This window comes from Dromaius novaehollandiae, chromosome 2, assembly GCF_036370855.1.
Source record: "Dromaius novaehollandiae isolate bDroNov1 chromosome 2, bDroNov1.hap1, whole genome shotgun sequence".
Lineage (NCBI taxonomy): Eukaryota > Metazoa > Chordata > Aves > Casuariiformes > Dromaiidae > Dromaius > Dromaius novaehollandiae.
The window spans coordinates 75972547-75988844 of record NC_088099.1 but is presented as its reverse complement, the minus strand read 5'-3'; the positions used below and the strand labels follow the sequence as shown (position 1 = coordinate 75988844).

At 42.5% G+C, this 16298-nt stretch overlaps 1 protein-coding gene across 2 annotated transcripts in view; it reads left to right on the top strand.

The window, feature by feature from the left end:
* Positions 1-4050, top strand: part of ELP2 (elongator acetyltransferase complex subunit 2) — a 40060-nt gene extending 36010 nt beyond the window's left edge. Inside the window, exons 19-22 of one of the 2 annotated variants that reach the window (XM_026118364.2) lie at positions 1396-1517; positions 2020-2162; positions 2682-2795; positions 3751-4050. In XM_026118364.2, coding sequence (XP_025974149.2) covers positions 1396-1517; positions 2020-2162; positions 2682-2795; positions 3751-3907 — 536 coding nt within the window. In that variant the 3' untranslated portion in view covers positions 3908-4050. The other variant, XM_026118366.2, reaches the window with a different exon arrangement.
* Positions 4051-16298: the final 12248 nt, after the last annotated feature.

Below are 16298 nucleotides of genomic sequence, written 5' to 3'. Positions count from 1 at the left end.
CAATGAAGTCTGCCATTTGTCGTTACTCTTCTGCTCATGATTCTGTGTTTCAGACTTACTGAAATCAAATATATATACATATTAGAGTGTAGTGTCTGTACTTTAAACTGATATTCCACCAAACAAACCCTGCATCTCTGTGTTCTGAGCAGTCTAGAAGTTGCATTATTAGTGTGGTGTCCTGCATAGAGTTGACATTTCCCTATTTGCAGGGCATGACACTTTGAGTCTCTTGACAGGATTAGTCTGTCTTTTGCATAGCTTTTTAATAATCCTTCACAACTGATTGATTTGACTAGGACTGGCTCTGCCTAGAAAAAGAGTAGATAGTAAAGATTCAGTTGACTTTCTCACTACAACTTTCAGCCTTGGAAAATCAAGAAGCAGTTGCTGCTGAACACTTTAACGGATTCCTAGAACAGATGCTTGTGCTGAAAACTATTATCACTGCACCAGTTGTTTAACAGCATGTAAATACTACAGGATTGTTAAAAGGTTACTAAGCTTGATAGTGTTTTCCCAGAGACTTGTCTGTGTGTTTTGGCCCATTCAGACAGTGTCTGCTTGTGTTCTGCCTTGAGACTTCTATTCAGACTTCTATTCTAAAACTCTAGCACACTGTCAACAGTAGTTAAATGCCAAGTAGTACATCATGTTTCAAGTTAAGGGATATGAGTTCTCACACAAAGTAAACAGATGAAATCTTCATCTGCCCATCAATAACCTTTCTGTCTACAAAGAACATCATTATCAATGTAAAGCAAAACTGCATGTATTAGTTTCCCAAGAAGTGGTTATTCAAAGTCCACACTCAAAAATAACAGCTTTTTCTATTTAGGAAAATCATTCCCATTCATTGATCTGCTAATCAAATATATTGCCAATTTGTATGCATATTGAAATGGTAGTCTGTCTCTTTGGGAACAGATTACTCTTTAGGATTAAATCATTATGATTTGAGTTCTTGAAGCCCTACTGGAAAACTTTAATGGTAAATAGGAATTTTTGTGGCGTCACAGGGGAGTACATGTACGTACGGTAAAAATTGCTCTGTACTAAAGCTTTTGAAGCCAGTATCCTTATTAAAAGCTTTAATAGAATCTTAACGTCCTATGCTTGGAATTCATGTCTTTTGAAGCATATGTGCGTAAAAGAACAAGCTGTTGCCATAGTTTTAGTGCTGTAAAGGCTGACCGATATGATCTTCAACAACTACTAATTAGGAGCATGTGGTAAGTGTTGAAAAAAATATTGTGCATTTCTAAATATTCCCAACTCCTTTAAAGATGACTGGAATAATGCTGGACTATTCCTACAGTCCTTACTTAGAGTACTATATGTAAATATATGTAACATAATTGAAGCAAGGGTCTTCCTCTACATGTTTTATTCCAGGACCAGTTTTCTGTTGCTGTGCATACACGGACAAAAATACAGCTGTTCACAATCGAATCATTTGGTCTTGTGATTGGACACCAGATAGCAAGTATTTTATTACTGGCAGTCGGGACAAAAAGGTAATTAACAGAGGAAATTAACAAAGCCTAGCATAAATAAGAATTGTTTTTTGAATGTATTTTAGATTAGCAGATGCTGTGTTCTCATGGGCCCAGGATCTATAAATACATGAAAAGCTTATTGTGTGTATTTCCATAGAAATCAATTAGACTTTCCTATGCCAAATAAAGGGCTTGCATATGTATGTGCAAGACTGTGGTCTGTCAAGTAGGCTTCCTCCCTTCCTATGACAAAGATTCATCACATAACTCTTTGGGGTCTCTTTAAGTTTTTCTTTAGGTTTTGTAATGGAATCTGTTTGTTATCGCTGTCTCTAATACACTGAGGCAGACTTTTTAGAGAATTGAACTTCTGTAGAGAGAAATTTTTGGTTATTTTAGGGGTCAGCAACTTTGTTCTGTGCTCTGGAGGTGTTTTAATTAAGTTATTCCTCACATTTTCTTTAAGTGCATTTACAAAAAGATTAAAGTGAAAATTTCTAGATGATTCTTTTTCTAATAGGTCATTATTTGGGGCCAGTGTGACTTATCTGAGACTACTGAATGGAATATGTTGGATTCAATCAAGCCTTGTTCAACAGTGCTGGATGCTGGAGATTCTGTTACGGCAGTTAGCATCAGCCATGTGCTTACTCCTGATGGAAGGTATTGCTGTCTTTTCATAATGCAGTTCTGTGTTAATATAGAAATTAGTATTTTTTCCACTTTAGTCAGCTTCTGTGGCCTAAGTAACTCTTAAAATTTTCTTGTCAAATTTTTTGACCATTCTTTAATTGAATTCAATCTCCTTTTTTCTTTCCTATCCTCCTATTGCAGTCTACAGTGACTTCTCCAAACAGTGTAACAAGAGGGGAAAAAAAAGGGGGGCTGAGTGGGCAAGTGCATCTGAAGCACATTTGTTTTTCCAACAGTACTGGCTGGTCTGATGCTGCAATAACCCTCCTTATGAGCACTGTATTTTTTTCTATCCCAATATATTTTGCAGGTTTCTAGTTTGCTCTTTTTTATGAAGAAACTGTTTTTAATTGTGATTTCTTGGTGACAAAGTAAATATTGATTTGAAGGCAAGGTTCAACACATGTTTTAAGCACTAGTTCTTTCTAGCTTGTTTTACTAAACTGCTTGCTTTAAAATTTTCAGCTAATGCAGTTGCTCTCTTGACAGATACATCGTTGCAGTAGGCTTAGAGTGTGGGAAGATTAACTTGCACACATGGAAGCAGAGTGGGCAGGAACCAGCATTAGCTGATTGGACTAAGTGTGTTGAGATGGACAACAGGTATTTCTTTTGAAGGGTGTTTAGAAGCAAGGAAACCACCTTCTTGAAACTGTTATTTCTGGAGTTTTGCATAAAAGGATTTGCAGGTTTTATTTGTATGTTAACAATTTGTCATCCTTTTTGGAAAAGGTCATCCCTTTAAGCAAAACCTGGAAATAAAAATATTGGTTATTTAGAATCCTTAAGAAAAAACAGAAGACAGAGGTTAAACCCTACGATACTTCATGCTGTAAATGTTTTGACAGATCATTCCCTTTTTTGGTTTAAAGAGCATTAAAAAAAAAAAAAAGCTTGTGTTATCTTTAGCCATAAAAATGATAAAAGTCAGTGAGGGGGGGAAAAAGTCACTGTCTAAATACATCAGTAAATAAATGAGGACTGCCCAAAAAGCATTTTGGACTGGACATCAGCAAATCTTCTGCAGCTGCTTCTAGTAGAAACCACAGGAATGACAAATTATATGCAGTGGTGCTGTGGTGACAGCTAAAGAAACTCTCTGTGGAGATACTTTAAATAGTTCACCTGGAACACTTTTCATAGACTCTTTCTTTACGTACTGGCATTAGTAGTACCAGAAATGAAAGATGATGGTAACTTTTGCCTGTATGTGGTTGAAGTGAATTTGAAAGAGATATCAAATGATAGGAAATCTCTGGCTAAAAGTCAGATGTCTAGTTGTCATATCTCAGTAATTGAGATGCTAGACCTGCAACTTAATATGGTAAAACTTGAAATCAACAGCTATTTACGTTATGAGCAGGAAGATAGAGTGTTTTTAGTGTTAATGGCCCTACTTATTTTAGGAAGTTAATACCTGCTGGTTGTCGCAAGCCAGGTTTTCTGTGTTGGTAATGTTGAAAGGAGAGTATTAACTATATGAATGATGGTGTTTACACTCCCATGTCCAACTGTGCTTGACATTTTGCAGTTAGATATGGATTTCTTTTTATTGCAGCCAAAGTCATGCTCTTGCTGTGAAACGTCTATGCTGGAGACATCATGAGGGCAGAGCTGGACGTTATGATCAGAACAGCAGCAAGTGGTTGCAGCTTGCAAGTTGTGGAGCTGATCACTGTGTTAAGATATTTGATGTCAACAGATTTGCTCTTTAGCAAAGACAGCAGGCTTGTCTGAGCAGCATGAATTCACAACACTTTATTTCAGCTGTTTAATTATACTAATTTTTAAATTAGTGCTTCCTGTTGTGTAAAGTAAAACATCTGAAATATAACTTAATAAAGCAACTTTTATGGTAGTTTGAAATGTCAAATACTTCTCTAATTCTGCAGTTCCAGGAAATATGAAGTATTTAGTATGTTTTGGTTGGTGAATATTCTGGAACTCAGCAATGTGTGTGGGGAGGCACTAAATACTTCCACTGTGTAGGAGAAGGATAATGAGATGGTTTCGTTCACTGTGACTCCAGGAGTATATGGGAATTGGTTTTTTTCTGTGTTTGGCATTACAATGTGGAAGTAAAAGACAATCAATAGTGAGAAGACTAACTCCACTTTACTAATTGTCATCTTAAGATAGAACAAAGAAAGAACCCCTGAACTTTGTATGAACTCTTCAACTCCTGCCTGGCTTACCAGAAATTCAGACAGGATAGAACTGGTGAGAAACTGTAGAATTTTCTAGTGGAAAATTCCATTTTCTTTGTTCTTTACCTTGGGTGTATAGCCAATCAAGACAGCGTTAGATGGTAACTGTAACAGCTGAAGAAATGTAGATAAGTCATTTACCTATGCTATGGATGGTATGAAACTAAATGGCACAAAGTAATCACTTGTTCATGATGTTATTACTTTAAGCCTTGAGGGTTAGTTTCAGGAGATGAAGTTGTGGTTGATGATGACTCACTATCTTAGGGAGTGGAGGCTTCTTCCTACCCTCTGTTCCTCTTCGTCTGTTCCCCAGTTTGTGTGTTTCTTCCCTCAAGGCTTAAGATACAGCTCTCTTCTAATTTAGCTCTATAAAAAAGTGAAGTTCTCTCTATAAACCATTTTGATCAGCAGTGCTGCAAAAAAGATATTTTAGTCAATATATGACATCAGTTTATGGGATTTCACTTCCAGCCAGAACAGCTATCTGTTAAAATGACAAATTACTGTCTGCATCTGCTGAACAAAGTCCAGAAGAGTAGCTTCTGGGCCTGTCCCATAAACAGATGCTCACATTCATGTCTGAAGATAAGGGATGCACTGGCTTTTTATGAGAAGTAACTTTGCCTAAGCCTACTGGGGGAAGAGGGATTGGCAGCTATGCTTAACTGGAATTTTAATTTGCAAATCTGAGTGTGTCTGACAATGATGCAGGTGTATTACTGTGTGTGTGTCAGATCTTCCCTCTGCCTGTCCCCAGCAGGAGTTTTTATTATAATGCTTTTAAAGCAGAGTTCTGAAAATTATTTTGTAATGAAAACCATTTGAAGTTCAGTTTCTAAAACTGAGACGTGTTTATTCCATGAAAAGGTTTAAATTCCCCAAAAATTCAATAAAGGGGAAAAAAAAAGTATGGCACAACTTGTGAAACAAGTTTTCAGTTGCATGGGATTTGGTTATATCTTGTAACGAGTCTGTAATACTGAAGAACATTTGACATTAGCATTTTGCAGATGATACAAAACTGGGAGGAGTGGCTGATGCACCAGATGGTTGTGCTGCTATTCAGAGGGACCTTGACAGGTTGGAGAACTAGGCAGAGAGGGATCTCGTGAAGTTCACCAAAGGGAGATGCCAAGTCCTGCCCCTGAGGAGGAACAATCCATGTACCACTACAGACTGGGGCCTGACTGGCTGGAAAGCAGCTTTGGAGAGAAGGCCCTGGAGGTCCTGGTGGACAAGAAGTTGAACATGAGCCAGCAATGCTCGCTCATGGCAAAGAAGGCCAATGGTATCCAGGGCTGCATTAGGAAGGGTGTTTCTAGCAGGTCAAGGGAGGTGATCCTTCTCCTCCACTCAGTTCTGGTGAGGCCACATCTGGAGTGGTGTGTCCAATTCTGAGCTCCCCAGTACAAGAAAGAAAGAAAGAACCAATTGCTACCCAAGACTGGTAGTGTGGAAGTAACAGGAAATGTGGTTAACTTGTTATTGTGTTGCTTCTTTAGCAAGAATACAGTTCTTTCACAGAGGACCAGACTTTCTCAGAAATGTAGTGAATGTTTTAAGGGGTTTTATATTTTAGCTTTTTATTTGCAGTTCTGTTCTTCAGCATAATAATAAAAAAAAAAAAGAACTTTAAAAATATGTTGGGGAAAAATACTTCTTAATAATGATGCATTGCTATATTAAAGTTGAGCACAGCTAACGGAGGCAGCCAACAGATGCAGCAGTTTGTGCAGAAGGGTGCCAAGAAGAGCTCCTCTTCTCCATTCATCGTAGCCTACATTTCCTCAGATATGGCTGTGACACACCACAGGGTGCATTCCCCAGTAGCTGTTGGAGTCACTGTGTCTGCCATGTCAGAGGCTTCCACCCAGACAGACCTTCTGACAGAATGCAGCTCTTCAGGTCTCAGGGTGCAGGGAGTGCCTTGGGCCTCTCCGTGAGGCTGGGGCAGAAATCAGCTTTTTTGCAGAAGGTATGCTGTTGTGGATGAGTTGTGTTGCCAGGTAAATGAGTTACAGGAGGAAGCCAGCAGGCTGCGTAGCATTCACGAGGATGAGCAAGAGATAGGATATTCTCAGAGATCCTACAGCTGCAAGAGACCTGACCTGTGGAGACACAGGTGGGGTCTGTGCCTTGTGGGACAGTAAGTGGTAACTCCAAACAAGGTGAAGGCTGGAAGCTGATGCCTTCCCATACAAGGAGAAGGCTTCTGCTGCTCCTGAAGGCTTGCAGTTGATGAGTGGGTTCACTGCCCTCAGAGGAGGAGATGGTCATGGTTTCAAGTGAAGCAACTGGACTTACAGACCCTGTGCTACACAGGAACACCCAGAGGGAGCAGCAGATGATACTAGTGGGTGACTCCCTGCTGCAGGGGACAGAGGGGGACTCTGCTGACCTGACCTCCTGTCTAGAGAGGTTAGCTGCTTGCTGGGGTCTTGGATCGGGGATGTCGGGGAGAGACTGGTCCACCCTTCTGACTATTACCCACTGCTGCTCTTCCATGTGGGCACCTGTGATACTGCCAAGGGCAACTTAGAATGTATCAAATGTGGCCACAGAGCTGGGGGCAGTGACCAGCGGTATGGGGGCCCAGGTGTCTTTTTCCCTTGATCCTGCCAGTGAGGGGGAAGGATAGGAGGAGGAGTAGATGGATACTACAAGTCAACAATTGGCTGCCTGGCTGGTGTCAGCAACAGGGTGTTGGTTTCTACGACCATGGGAACGGTGACATCTGGGAGAGATGAGATCCACCTCACAAAGCAGGGCGCACATGTATTTGCTAACAGGCTGGCCAATCTGGTAAGGAGACCTTTAAACTAGGAAAGATGGGAGAAAGGGAGAGTTACAGGGACTATGTATGTAATCAACAAAACAGGATGCAGGTGGGGATACCTCAAGCATTTGCATGAAGGAAAGGACGTGCCTACAAGACAAGACTATGGGGAAATCTCTTGCACCCCTTCTGGGAAATTGGCATGTTTGGATGCCCCTCTGAAGTACCTGTTCACAAATTCATGCAGCATGGGGGATAAACAGGAGGAATTAGAGATGTGTGTGCGATTGCAGGGGTACGATTTCATTGCCATTACAGAAGTGTGGTGGGAAAGCTCCTATGACTGGAATGCTGCCATGGATGGATACAGGCTCTTTGGGAAGGACAGGCAAGAAGGGGGAGTCACCCTTTATATGAGAGAGTGGCTGGAATGTATGGAACTCTGCCTAGGGGTGGATGATGGGCTGACTGAGAGCTTATGGGTAAGGATTAAGGGGCAGACTAACATGGGTGACACTGTTGTGGGTGGCTATGGGCCATCTGATCAGGAGGAAGTAGATGCAGTTGTCTTCAGACAGCTGGAAGTAGCTTCACACTCACACAACTTGGTCCTCATGGGGGACTTTAACCAGTCTGGTATCTGCTGGAGGACCAACACAGCAAAGCATGAGCAATCCAGGAGGTTCCTGGAGAGTGTTGCTAACAACTTCCTGATACAGGTGATAGAGGAGCCAACAAGGAGAACTACTCTGCTAGTCTTTGTACTAACAAACAAGGAAGGGCTGGCTGGAGATGTGGAAGTTGGGGGCAACCTTGTTTGCAGTGACCATAAGATGGTGGAGTTCAGGATCCTGTGAAGAAGGAGCAGGGCAGGGAGCAGGATCACAACACTGGACTTTGGGAGAGCAAACTTTGGCTTCTTCAGGGATCTGCTTGGAAGAATCCCATCGGATAGGGCCTTAGAAGGAAGAAGAATCACCTTCTTCAAGCTCAAGAGCGGTCCATCCTGATGAGCAAGAAGTCAGGCAAAGGGGGCAGGAGATATGCAAGGATGAACAAGAAGCTCCTGGCAAAACTCAAACAGAAGAAGGAGGTGTACAGAAGGTGGAAGCAGGGACAGATAACCTGGGAGCAATACAAGGATGTTGTCCAAGTATGAAGGGATGGGGCTAGGAAGGCCAAGGCCCATCTAGAATTTAATCTGGCATGGGATACCAAGGGCAAGAAGGATTTCTTCAAATTCAGTAACAGAAGGGAGACTAGGGAAAATGTGGGACTGCTGCTGAATGGGGCTGGTGATCCTTGTGACAAAGGATACAGAAAAGGCAAGGATACTGAATGCCGCCTTTGCTTCGGTCTTTCCTGGTAAGACCAGCCCTCAGGAATCCCAGGCCCTGGGGATCAGGGAGAAAGTCTGGAGAAAGGAAGACTTGCCCTTGGTGGAGGAGGATTGGGTTAGAGATTACCTAAGCAAACTGGATGGACACAAGTCCGTGGGGCCTGATGTGACAGACCCACGAGTGCTGAGGGAGCTGGCCAATTTCATTGCAAGGCCACTCTCAATCATCTTTGAAAGGTCACAGCAATCAGGAGAGGTGCCTGAGGACTGCATTAGGGTTAGAGGGTTAGGGTTTAGGATCAGAGTTCAGGGATTAGAGTTAGGGTTTGGGGTTAGGGTTTACAGAGTATGGTTAGTGTTAAGGATTAGAGTTAGGAATTAAGGTTAGGTGTTAGGGTTAGTGTTTAGAGTCAGGGTTAGAATTACAGTTAGGGGTTAGGGTTAGGATTTAGGGTTAGGGGCTTGGAGTTTGGGGTTAGGGATAGGGTAGGGTTAGGATAAGGTTTTAGGGTTATGGTTGGGTTTGGGTAAAGGTTAGGAGTTAAGGTTAGGACTCTAGGTTTGGGTTGGAGTTGGGGTTAGGGTTGGGTTTGGGGTTGTGGTTAGGGTGGTGTCAGGGTTCTGGGTTAGGGTTTAGGATTAAGGGTAAGGATAGGGTTAGGATCAGGGCTAGGGGTTAGGTGTATGGGTTAGGGTTTGATTTAGGGTTAGGTGTAGGGGTCATGATTGGGGTTAGGATTAGACTTTAGAGTTCAGAAGTAGAGTTAGTATTTGGTAAGAATGAGGGTTTGGGTTAGGGTTTAGGGTTAGAGTTGGGTGTAGGGTTTGATTAGCATTACAGTTAGGGTTTAGGTTGTAGGGTTAGGTTTAGGGTTAGTGTTAGGCTCAGGATTAAGGTTATCATTTATGGTTTAGAGTTAGGTTAGTGTTAGGGCTTAGGTTTTAGGGTTAGGGTTTAGGGTTTAGCATTAGGGTTAGGATTTAGCATTAGGGCTGGGGGTTAGGGCTAGGTTAGCATTAGATTTAGGGGTTAGGGAATAAGGGTTTAGGGTTAACATTAGGTTTAGGGCTAGTGTTAGGATTATGGGTTAGGGTTTAGGCTCATCTTAGGGTTGGCATTCGGTTAGAGCTGGCATTGGGTGTGGAGTTAGGCTTGACATTACAGTTATGGTTAGGGCTTGGCATTAGGGTTGGGTGGTTAGGGTTTAGCATTTAGGTTTAGAGTTTAGAGTTAGGGTTTGCTTAGCATTAGGTTCAGACTTAGAGGTTGTGGTTAGGTTTAGGGTTAGAGCTAGGGTTATGGGTTAGGGTTAGATAGGTTTAGATTTGGGATTGTGGTTAAGGGTGAGGGTTAGATTTAGGGTTAGGTTTAGATTTAGGGTTGGGGTTGGGTTATGGTTAGAGTTAGTTTTGTGTTAGGGTTAGGTTTAACATCAGTGTTAGGGTTTAGGTTAGGTTTAGGGTTTGGGGTAGGATTAGGTTTTAGGGTTAAGTTTTGGTATTAGGGTTAGGGGTTAAGGTTAGGTTTTGGTTTTAGGGTTTGCGTACAGTTAAGGTTAGAATGTTAGGGTTTAGGATTAGGGTTAGCAGTTATGGCTAGGGTTAAGGCTTAGGGTTAGAGTTAAGGTTCTGGGTTGGGAGGTTCTGGGTTAGGATTTATAGTTTAGGGTTAGGTTTTAGGGTTAGGGTTTAAGATTACGATTAGGGTTGGGTTAAGGACTAGGGGTTATACTTAGGGTTATAATTAGGGTTTAGTTTTAGGGTTAGGATTAGGGTTATGATTATGGTTACTGTTATGGTTAGGGGTTAGTTTCAGGGTTGGGGTTAGGGTTGGGTTTGGGCTTAGCATTTAGGGTTAGGTTTAGTTTGTGTTTATTTAGGGTCAAGGTTAGGGTTTAAGGTTAGAGTTAGATTTAGGATTAGGGTTGAGGTTCAGGGTTAGGATTAGAGATCAGGTTAGGTTAGGGTAAAGTTTTATGGTTACAGTTGGGTTTGGGAAAAGGTAAGGAGTTAGGGTTAGGGCTCTGGGTTAGGGTTGGGGTTTGGGGCTGAGGTTAGGGTATAGGGCAAGGATTAGGTTAAGGGTAGGGTCAGAGTTTAGTATTTGTGGTTAGGGATTAGGGTTTAGATTAGAGTTATTGTTGGGATGGGCTAGTGTTAGTGGTTTGTGTTATGCAGGGTAGGGTTTAAAGTTAGGGTTTAAAGTTAGGGTTAGGATTAGCATTTGGGTTAGATTTAGGGGTTTGGGTTAGGATTAGGGACAGGAGTTAGGGTTAGGTTAGGGTTAGCATTAGTATTAAGGGTTAGGGTTAAGGCTGGGGGTTAGGTTTAGTGTATAGAGTTAGGTTTATGGTTAGGGATTAGGAGTTAGGGTTCAGGTTAGTGTTTAAGGTTAGGGTTTAGGGTTTGTCTTAGCCTTTGGATGAGGTTTGGGTTTAGCGTTGGGGTTATGCGTAGGGTTTAGGGTTAGGGCTAGGGCTTAGGGCTAAGGGTTACCATTAGGGTTTGGAGTTAGGGTTAGCATTAGGGTTTATGGTTTAGCATTAAACGTTAGGGTTAGGATGGGAGTTCAGAGTTATGATTATGTATAGGGTTAGCGTTAGGTTTAGGGTTAGGGTGAGGCTTGGGGATAAGATTAGGATTTAGGATTATGGTTTAGCATTGGGGTAAGCATTAAGGTTTTGCGGTTAGAGTTTGGGTTGGGGGTTGGGTTAGGATTATAGTTTAGGGTTGGGTTTAAGATGAAGAGTTAGGGTTAGGGATTAGATTTAAAGCTAGGGTTTGGGTTGGATTGGTTAGAGTTAGTGTTTTGTGTTAGGGTAAGAGTTTGGGTTAGATTTAGCATCAAGGTAAGGAGTTAGGGTGAAGTTTGGGTTAGGGGTTAGGTTTAGGCTTTGGGTATGGTTAGGGTAAGCAGGGTAGGGTTAGAGTTTAGGTTTAGAGTTGGGGCTAGGTTTGAGGTTAAGAGTAAGGGTTTATGGTTTAGAGTTAAGTGTTAGCGTGAGGGTTGAGGATAGGGTTAGGGTTTAGGTATAGGTTTTGGGTTAGGGTTAGGGGGTTAGGGTTAAGGATAAGGGTCAGTGTTAAGGATAAGGGTCAGTGTTTAGGGTTAGGTTTAGGGATTATCTTTAGGGTTTAGGGTTAGTTTAGAATGAGGCCTTAGGTTGAAGGTTAGGGTTTAGGGTTATGGTTAGGCCTTACGGTTTGATGTTAAGGTTGGGTCAGGGGTGAAGTTTAGGGTTAGAATTAGAATCACAGGTTGGGGTTAAGTTTAGCATTAGGGTTAGCATTTGTGTTAAGGTTTAGGGTTAGGGTTAGGTTTAGGGGTTAGGTTTGGGGTTAGCTTTAAGGGTTATTTTTATTGTTAAGGTTAGTGTTTAGGTTTAGGGGTTAGGGTTAGCATTAGGATTTAGGTTTAGGGTAGAGTTAGGGTCAGAGTTGGGTTAGGGCTTATGTTTAGGGTTATGCATCAGGGTTAGGTTTTACTGACAGGTTAGGGTTATGTGCCAGAATTAATGATTTAGGGTATTGCAAAGCGTAGGGATTATGTTTAGGGATTAGGGTTAGGTTTAGCATTAGGGTTAGAGTTAGGTTAGGGTTAGAGTTAGGGTTTAGGGTTATCATTAGGGTTAGGGCAGGGTCAGTGTTAAGAGTTAGGATTTAGGATTACCTTTAGGGTTTAGAGCTAGGGCTTGGAGTTAGGGATAGGGCTTAGGGCTAGATTAAAGGTTAAGTTTAGAGTTCAGTGTTCTGTGTAATGATTTAGAAATAGGGTTGGGTTGGGGTTGGGATAGGGTTAGATTTAACGTTTTGCATTAGGGTTAGAGTTTTGGTTTAGGCTTAGCAGTTAGGGTTAGGGTGTGGGTTAAGGGTTAGGGTTAGGGTTGGGGTTAGGTTTTATGGTTAGATTTTGGGTTAAGGTTAGGGTCGGGTTTTAGGGTTGGGGTAGGATTTAGGGTTAGATTTTTGGTGGTACAGTTTGGTTTAGGGGTTATGCCTACAGTTTAAGGTTAGGGTTAGGATTAGAGTTTAGGGTTAATTGTAAGGGTTAGCATTAGGGTTTAGGGTTAATTGTAAGGGTTAGCATTAGGGTTTAGGTTCAGGATTAGGGTTAGATTTAAGGTTAGGTTTAGGGTATAGGGTTGGTGTTAGCAATTAGCTTTAGGGTTAGGGTTGGGGTTGCCTTACGGTTAGAGTTAGGATTTTGTATTAGGATAAGGGTTAGAGTTAGGATTTTGTATTAGGATAAGGGTTAGAGTTAGTAGTCTGGGTTATTGTTTGTGTTAAATTTAGGGGTTAGAGCTAAGTTTTGGGTTAGGTTTAGGGTTTAAGGCTTGGGTACAGTTAGGTTAAGAGGGGGTTTGGGTTTATGGTTGGCATTTGGTTTAGGGTTGAGTAGGTAGGTAGGGTTAGAGTGAGGTTTTAGAGTTACAGTTAAGTATAGGATTAGTGTTAAGGTTAGGGTGGGGGTTGGGGATAGACTTAGGGTTTGGGATTAGGGTCAGGGTCAGGATTAGGGTTTAGGGTTAGGGGTCAGGGTTGGGGTAAGGGTTACTGTTTAGGATTTAGGGTTAAGGGTTAGGTTTAGGGTTTGGGTTTTGTTGTAGGTTTAGGGTTTGTGTTTAGGATGAGGTTAAGATTAGGATTTAGGGTTAGGTTTAGGGGTAAGGGTGAGGATTAAGGTTAGGATTTAGGATTAGATCAGGGTTAGGAGTTGGGGTTAAGGGTTAAGGATTAGCATTACGGTTAGGTTTAGGGGTTAAGGTTCAGGTTAGGATTAGGGACAGGATTAGGGTTAGGTTTAGTGTTAGGGTTACAGTTAGGTTAGGGTTAGCATTACTGTTAAGGTTTAGAGTTCTCATTAGTGTTGGGGGAGTTTAGGGTGTAGGGCTAAGGTTTATGGTTAGAGTTTAGAAATTAGGGTTAAGGTTAGTGTTTAAGGTTAGGGTTAGGTGTTAGGGTTAGCATTAGGGTTTAGGTTTGGGGTATGGTTAAGGTTAGGGTTAGAGATAGGGTCAGGGTTTAGGGTTTGTTTTAGGATTACGATGAGGGTTAGGGTTTAGGGGTAAGGTTAGGTTAGGGTTTAGGATAAGGGTTAGGGTTTAGGGTTAGGATTAGAGGTTCGCATTTGGTTATGGTAAGGTTTTAGGGTTTGGATTTAGGATTGGGTTAGGATTAGGTTTACTTTGGGGTTAGGGTTAGTGTTCAGATTAGGGTTTAGGATAAGGGATTAGCCTTCAGTGTTAGGTTAGGGTTAGGTTTGTGGTTAGGGGTTAGCGTTAGTTTTAGGGTTATGGTTAGTGTTTAGGGTTATTGTTAGGGTTTAGGCTTATGGATAGCATTATGGTTAGAGTTAGTGGTAGGGTTAGGGTTTAGGGTTTGGGGTTTAGAAGAAAGTTAGGCTCAGGATTTAGGTGTACGGTTAGGGTTAGTGTTTAGTTAGCGGTTAGGGGTTTTGGTGTTAGGTTTAGTTTTGGGGGGATTAGGGTTAGGTTTTAGGATTAGTGTTTGTGTTAGGGTTTGCATTAGGGCTGGGTTTAGGAATACTGTTAGGGTTAGTGTTTAGGTTTATGGTTGGTGTTAGGGGTTCAGGTTTAGTTAGGGTTAGGTTTTAGGTTAGGTTTTAGGGTTGGAGTTCAGGGTTGGGATTAGGATTAGGGTTGGGATTAGGATTAGGGTTGGGATTAGGATTAGGGTTCGGTTTAGCTTTGGGTTCGGTTTAGCTTTGGGTTCGGTTTAGCTTTGGGTTCGGTTTAGCTTTGGGTTCGGTTTAGCATTTAGTGTAAGGATTTAGCATTTAGGGTTGGGGGTCAGGGTTAGTGTTTAGGATTAAGGTTAAGGGTTCTGGTCATGATTTAGGACCAGGGTTATTGTTGGGATTAGGATTGGAGTTACAGTTATGCTTAGGTTTGGGATTGATGTTTAGGGTTTGAGTTTAGGCTCAAGGTTACGGTTGGGGTTAGAGTTAGGTTTATAGTTATGGTTTGTTTGTAGGGTTAAGATTATGGTTAGGTTGGGATTAGGAGTAGCGTTAGGGTTACGGGTTTGCGGGTTAGCGTTTGGGTTATGGGTTAATAGTTTTTAGGGTTAGGGCTATGTTTAGCATTAGAGGTTAGGATTAGTTAGGTTTCAAGTTACATTTTAGCATAAGAGTTTAGGTTTGGGTTAAGTTTTGTTAGGGTTTACAGTTACGGTTAGGTTTTGTTCAGGGTTGGGGTAGTGTTTTGTTTAGGGTAAAGGTTTAGTGTTTTAAGGTTAGGTTAGGGTTGTGGTGAGGGTTAGTGTTTTTGTGGTTAGGGTTGGGGGTCAAGGGTTAGTGTTTAGGGTTAGAGCTGTAAGGGTTATAGTTAAGATTTAGGATCAGAGTTATTTGGGGGATTGGAGTTAGGGTTGGGGTTACTATTATGGTTATGGCTTGGGCTTGTAGTTTAGAGTTAAGGTTTAGGGTTTGAGTTTAGGCTCAGGGTTTGGTTGTTGGTTTAGAATTAAGGGTACTGCTAGGGTTAGGTTTAGGGGTTAGGATTAGGAGTAGGGTTAGAGTTCAGCAGTTAGGTTGAGTGAAGTTCTGGGTTTAGGGTTTACGATCGGGGTTATGGTTTAGTATTTAGGGTTAGGTTAGGGTTACGGTTAAGGTTATAGTTTTGCGTTAGAGTTAAGGTTAGGGGTTAGGGTTTAGAATTAGGGTTAGGATTGGGTTTGGGCTAGTGTTAGGGTTTGTGATTTGTTTTAGGTTTAGGTTTAGGGTGTGGTTTTAGGTTAAGGGTTAGGGATAGGGTCAGGTTTTAGGGTTAGGTTTTGGGTTATGGCCTGGGCTAGAGATTAGGGCTAGGATTTAGTGTTAGGGTTTAGGTTTTGGATTAGGGTTTAAACTCAGGGTTAGGTTTGGTGTGGGGGTAAAGGTTGGGGCTACGGTTATGGTAGGAGTTGGGGTTGAGGGGTAGAGTTAGGGTTTAGAGTTTAGGAATAGGGAAAATGCAGAGTCCTGCACCTAGGGAGGAATAATCCTGTGTACCAATACAGGCTGGGAGCTGACCTGCTGGAAAGCAGCTCTGCGGAGAAGGACCTGGGGGTCCTGATGCACTACAAGTTGACCATGATCCAGCAATGTGCCCTTGTGGCCAAGAAAGCCAATGGCATTCTGGGTTGCATTAGGAAGAGCGCTGCCAGCAGGTGGAGGGAGGTGATCCTCCCCCTCTGCTCAGCCCTGGTGAGGCCACATCTGGAGTACTGTCTCATCTGAGGAAAGGCTGAGAGAGTTGGGCCTGTTCAGCCTGGAGGAGAGAAGACAGGAGGGTATCTTATCAATGTGTATAAATATCTGAAGGGAGAGTGTAGAGTTCTGAGGAGGAGGGAGGGGCTTGGTGGAGGTGGGGCTTATAGGTCTGCAGGTGTTGGTATCAAGGTGGACTCAGTGATGAGTGCCTCAGCTATGGTAGGGACTCAAAAGCCTGGAGATGTTGGGGGAAGTGTGGTACTGGTGGCAGGAGGATCTCAGTGGTTGGGGGGTCTCGGTGGCAGAAGTGGCTGAGTGCCATGGATACTTTTGTGGTGATAGGTCGGTCTCAGTGGTGGGAGGATCTTGGGTACAGTAGGTTATCGGCAGCCAGAGGGAGGCAGTGTCAGTCTCTGCTTGGTGGTGATCTTGGCTAGGTGGACAGAGGAAATCAGCATCAGGAAGGTGTAGGCAGTAAGGCAGGCTCAGTAGCCTCAGGAGGGCCACAGTGGCAGGAAGGCCTCGGCAGTGGGATAGTCTAGCTGACGGGAGGGCCTCAGCAGTGGGA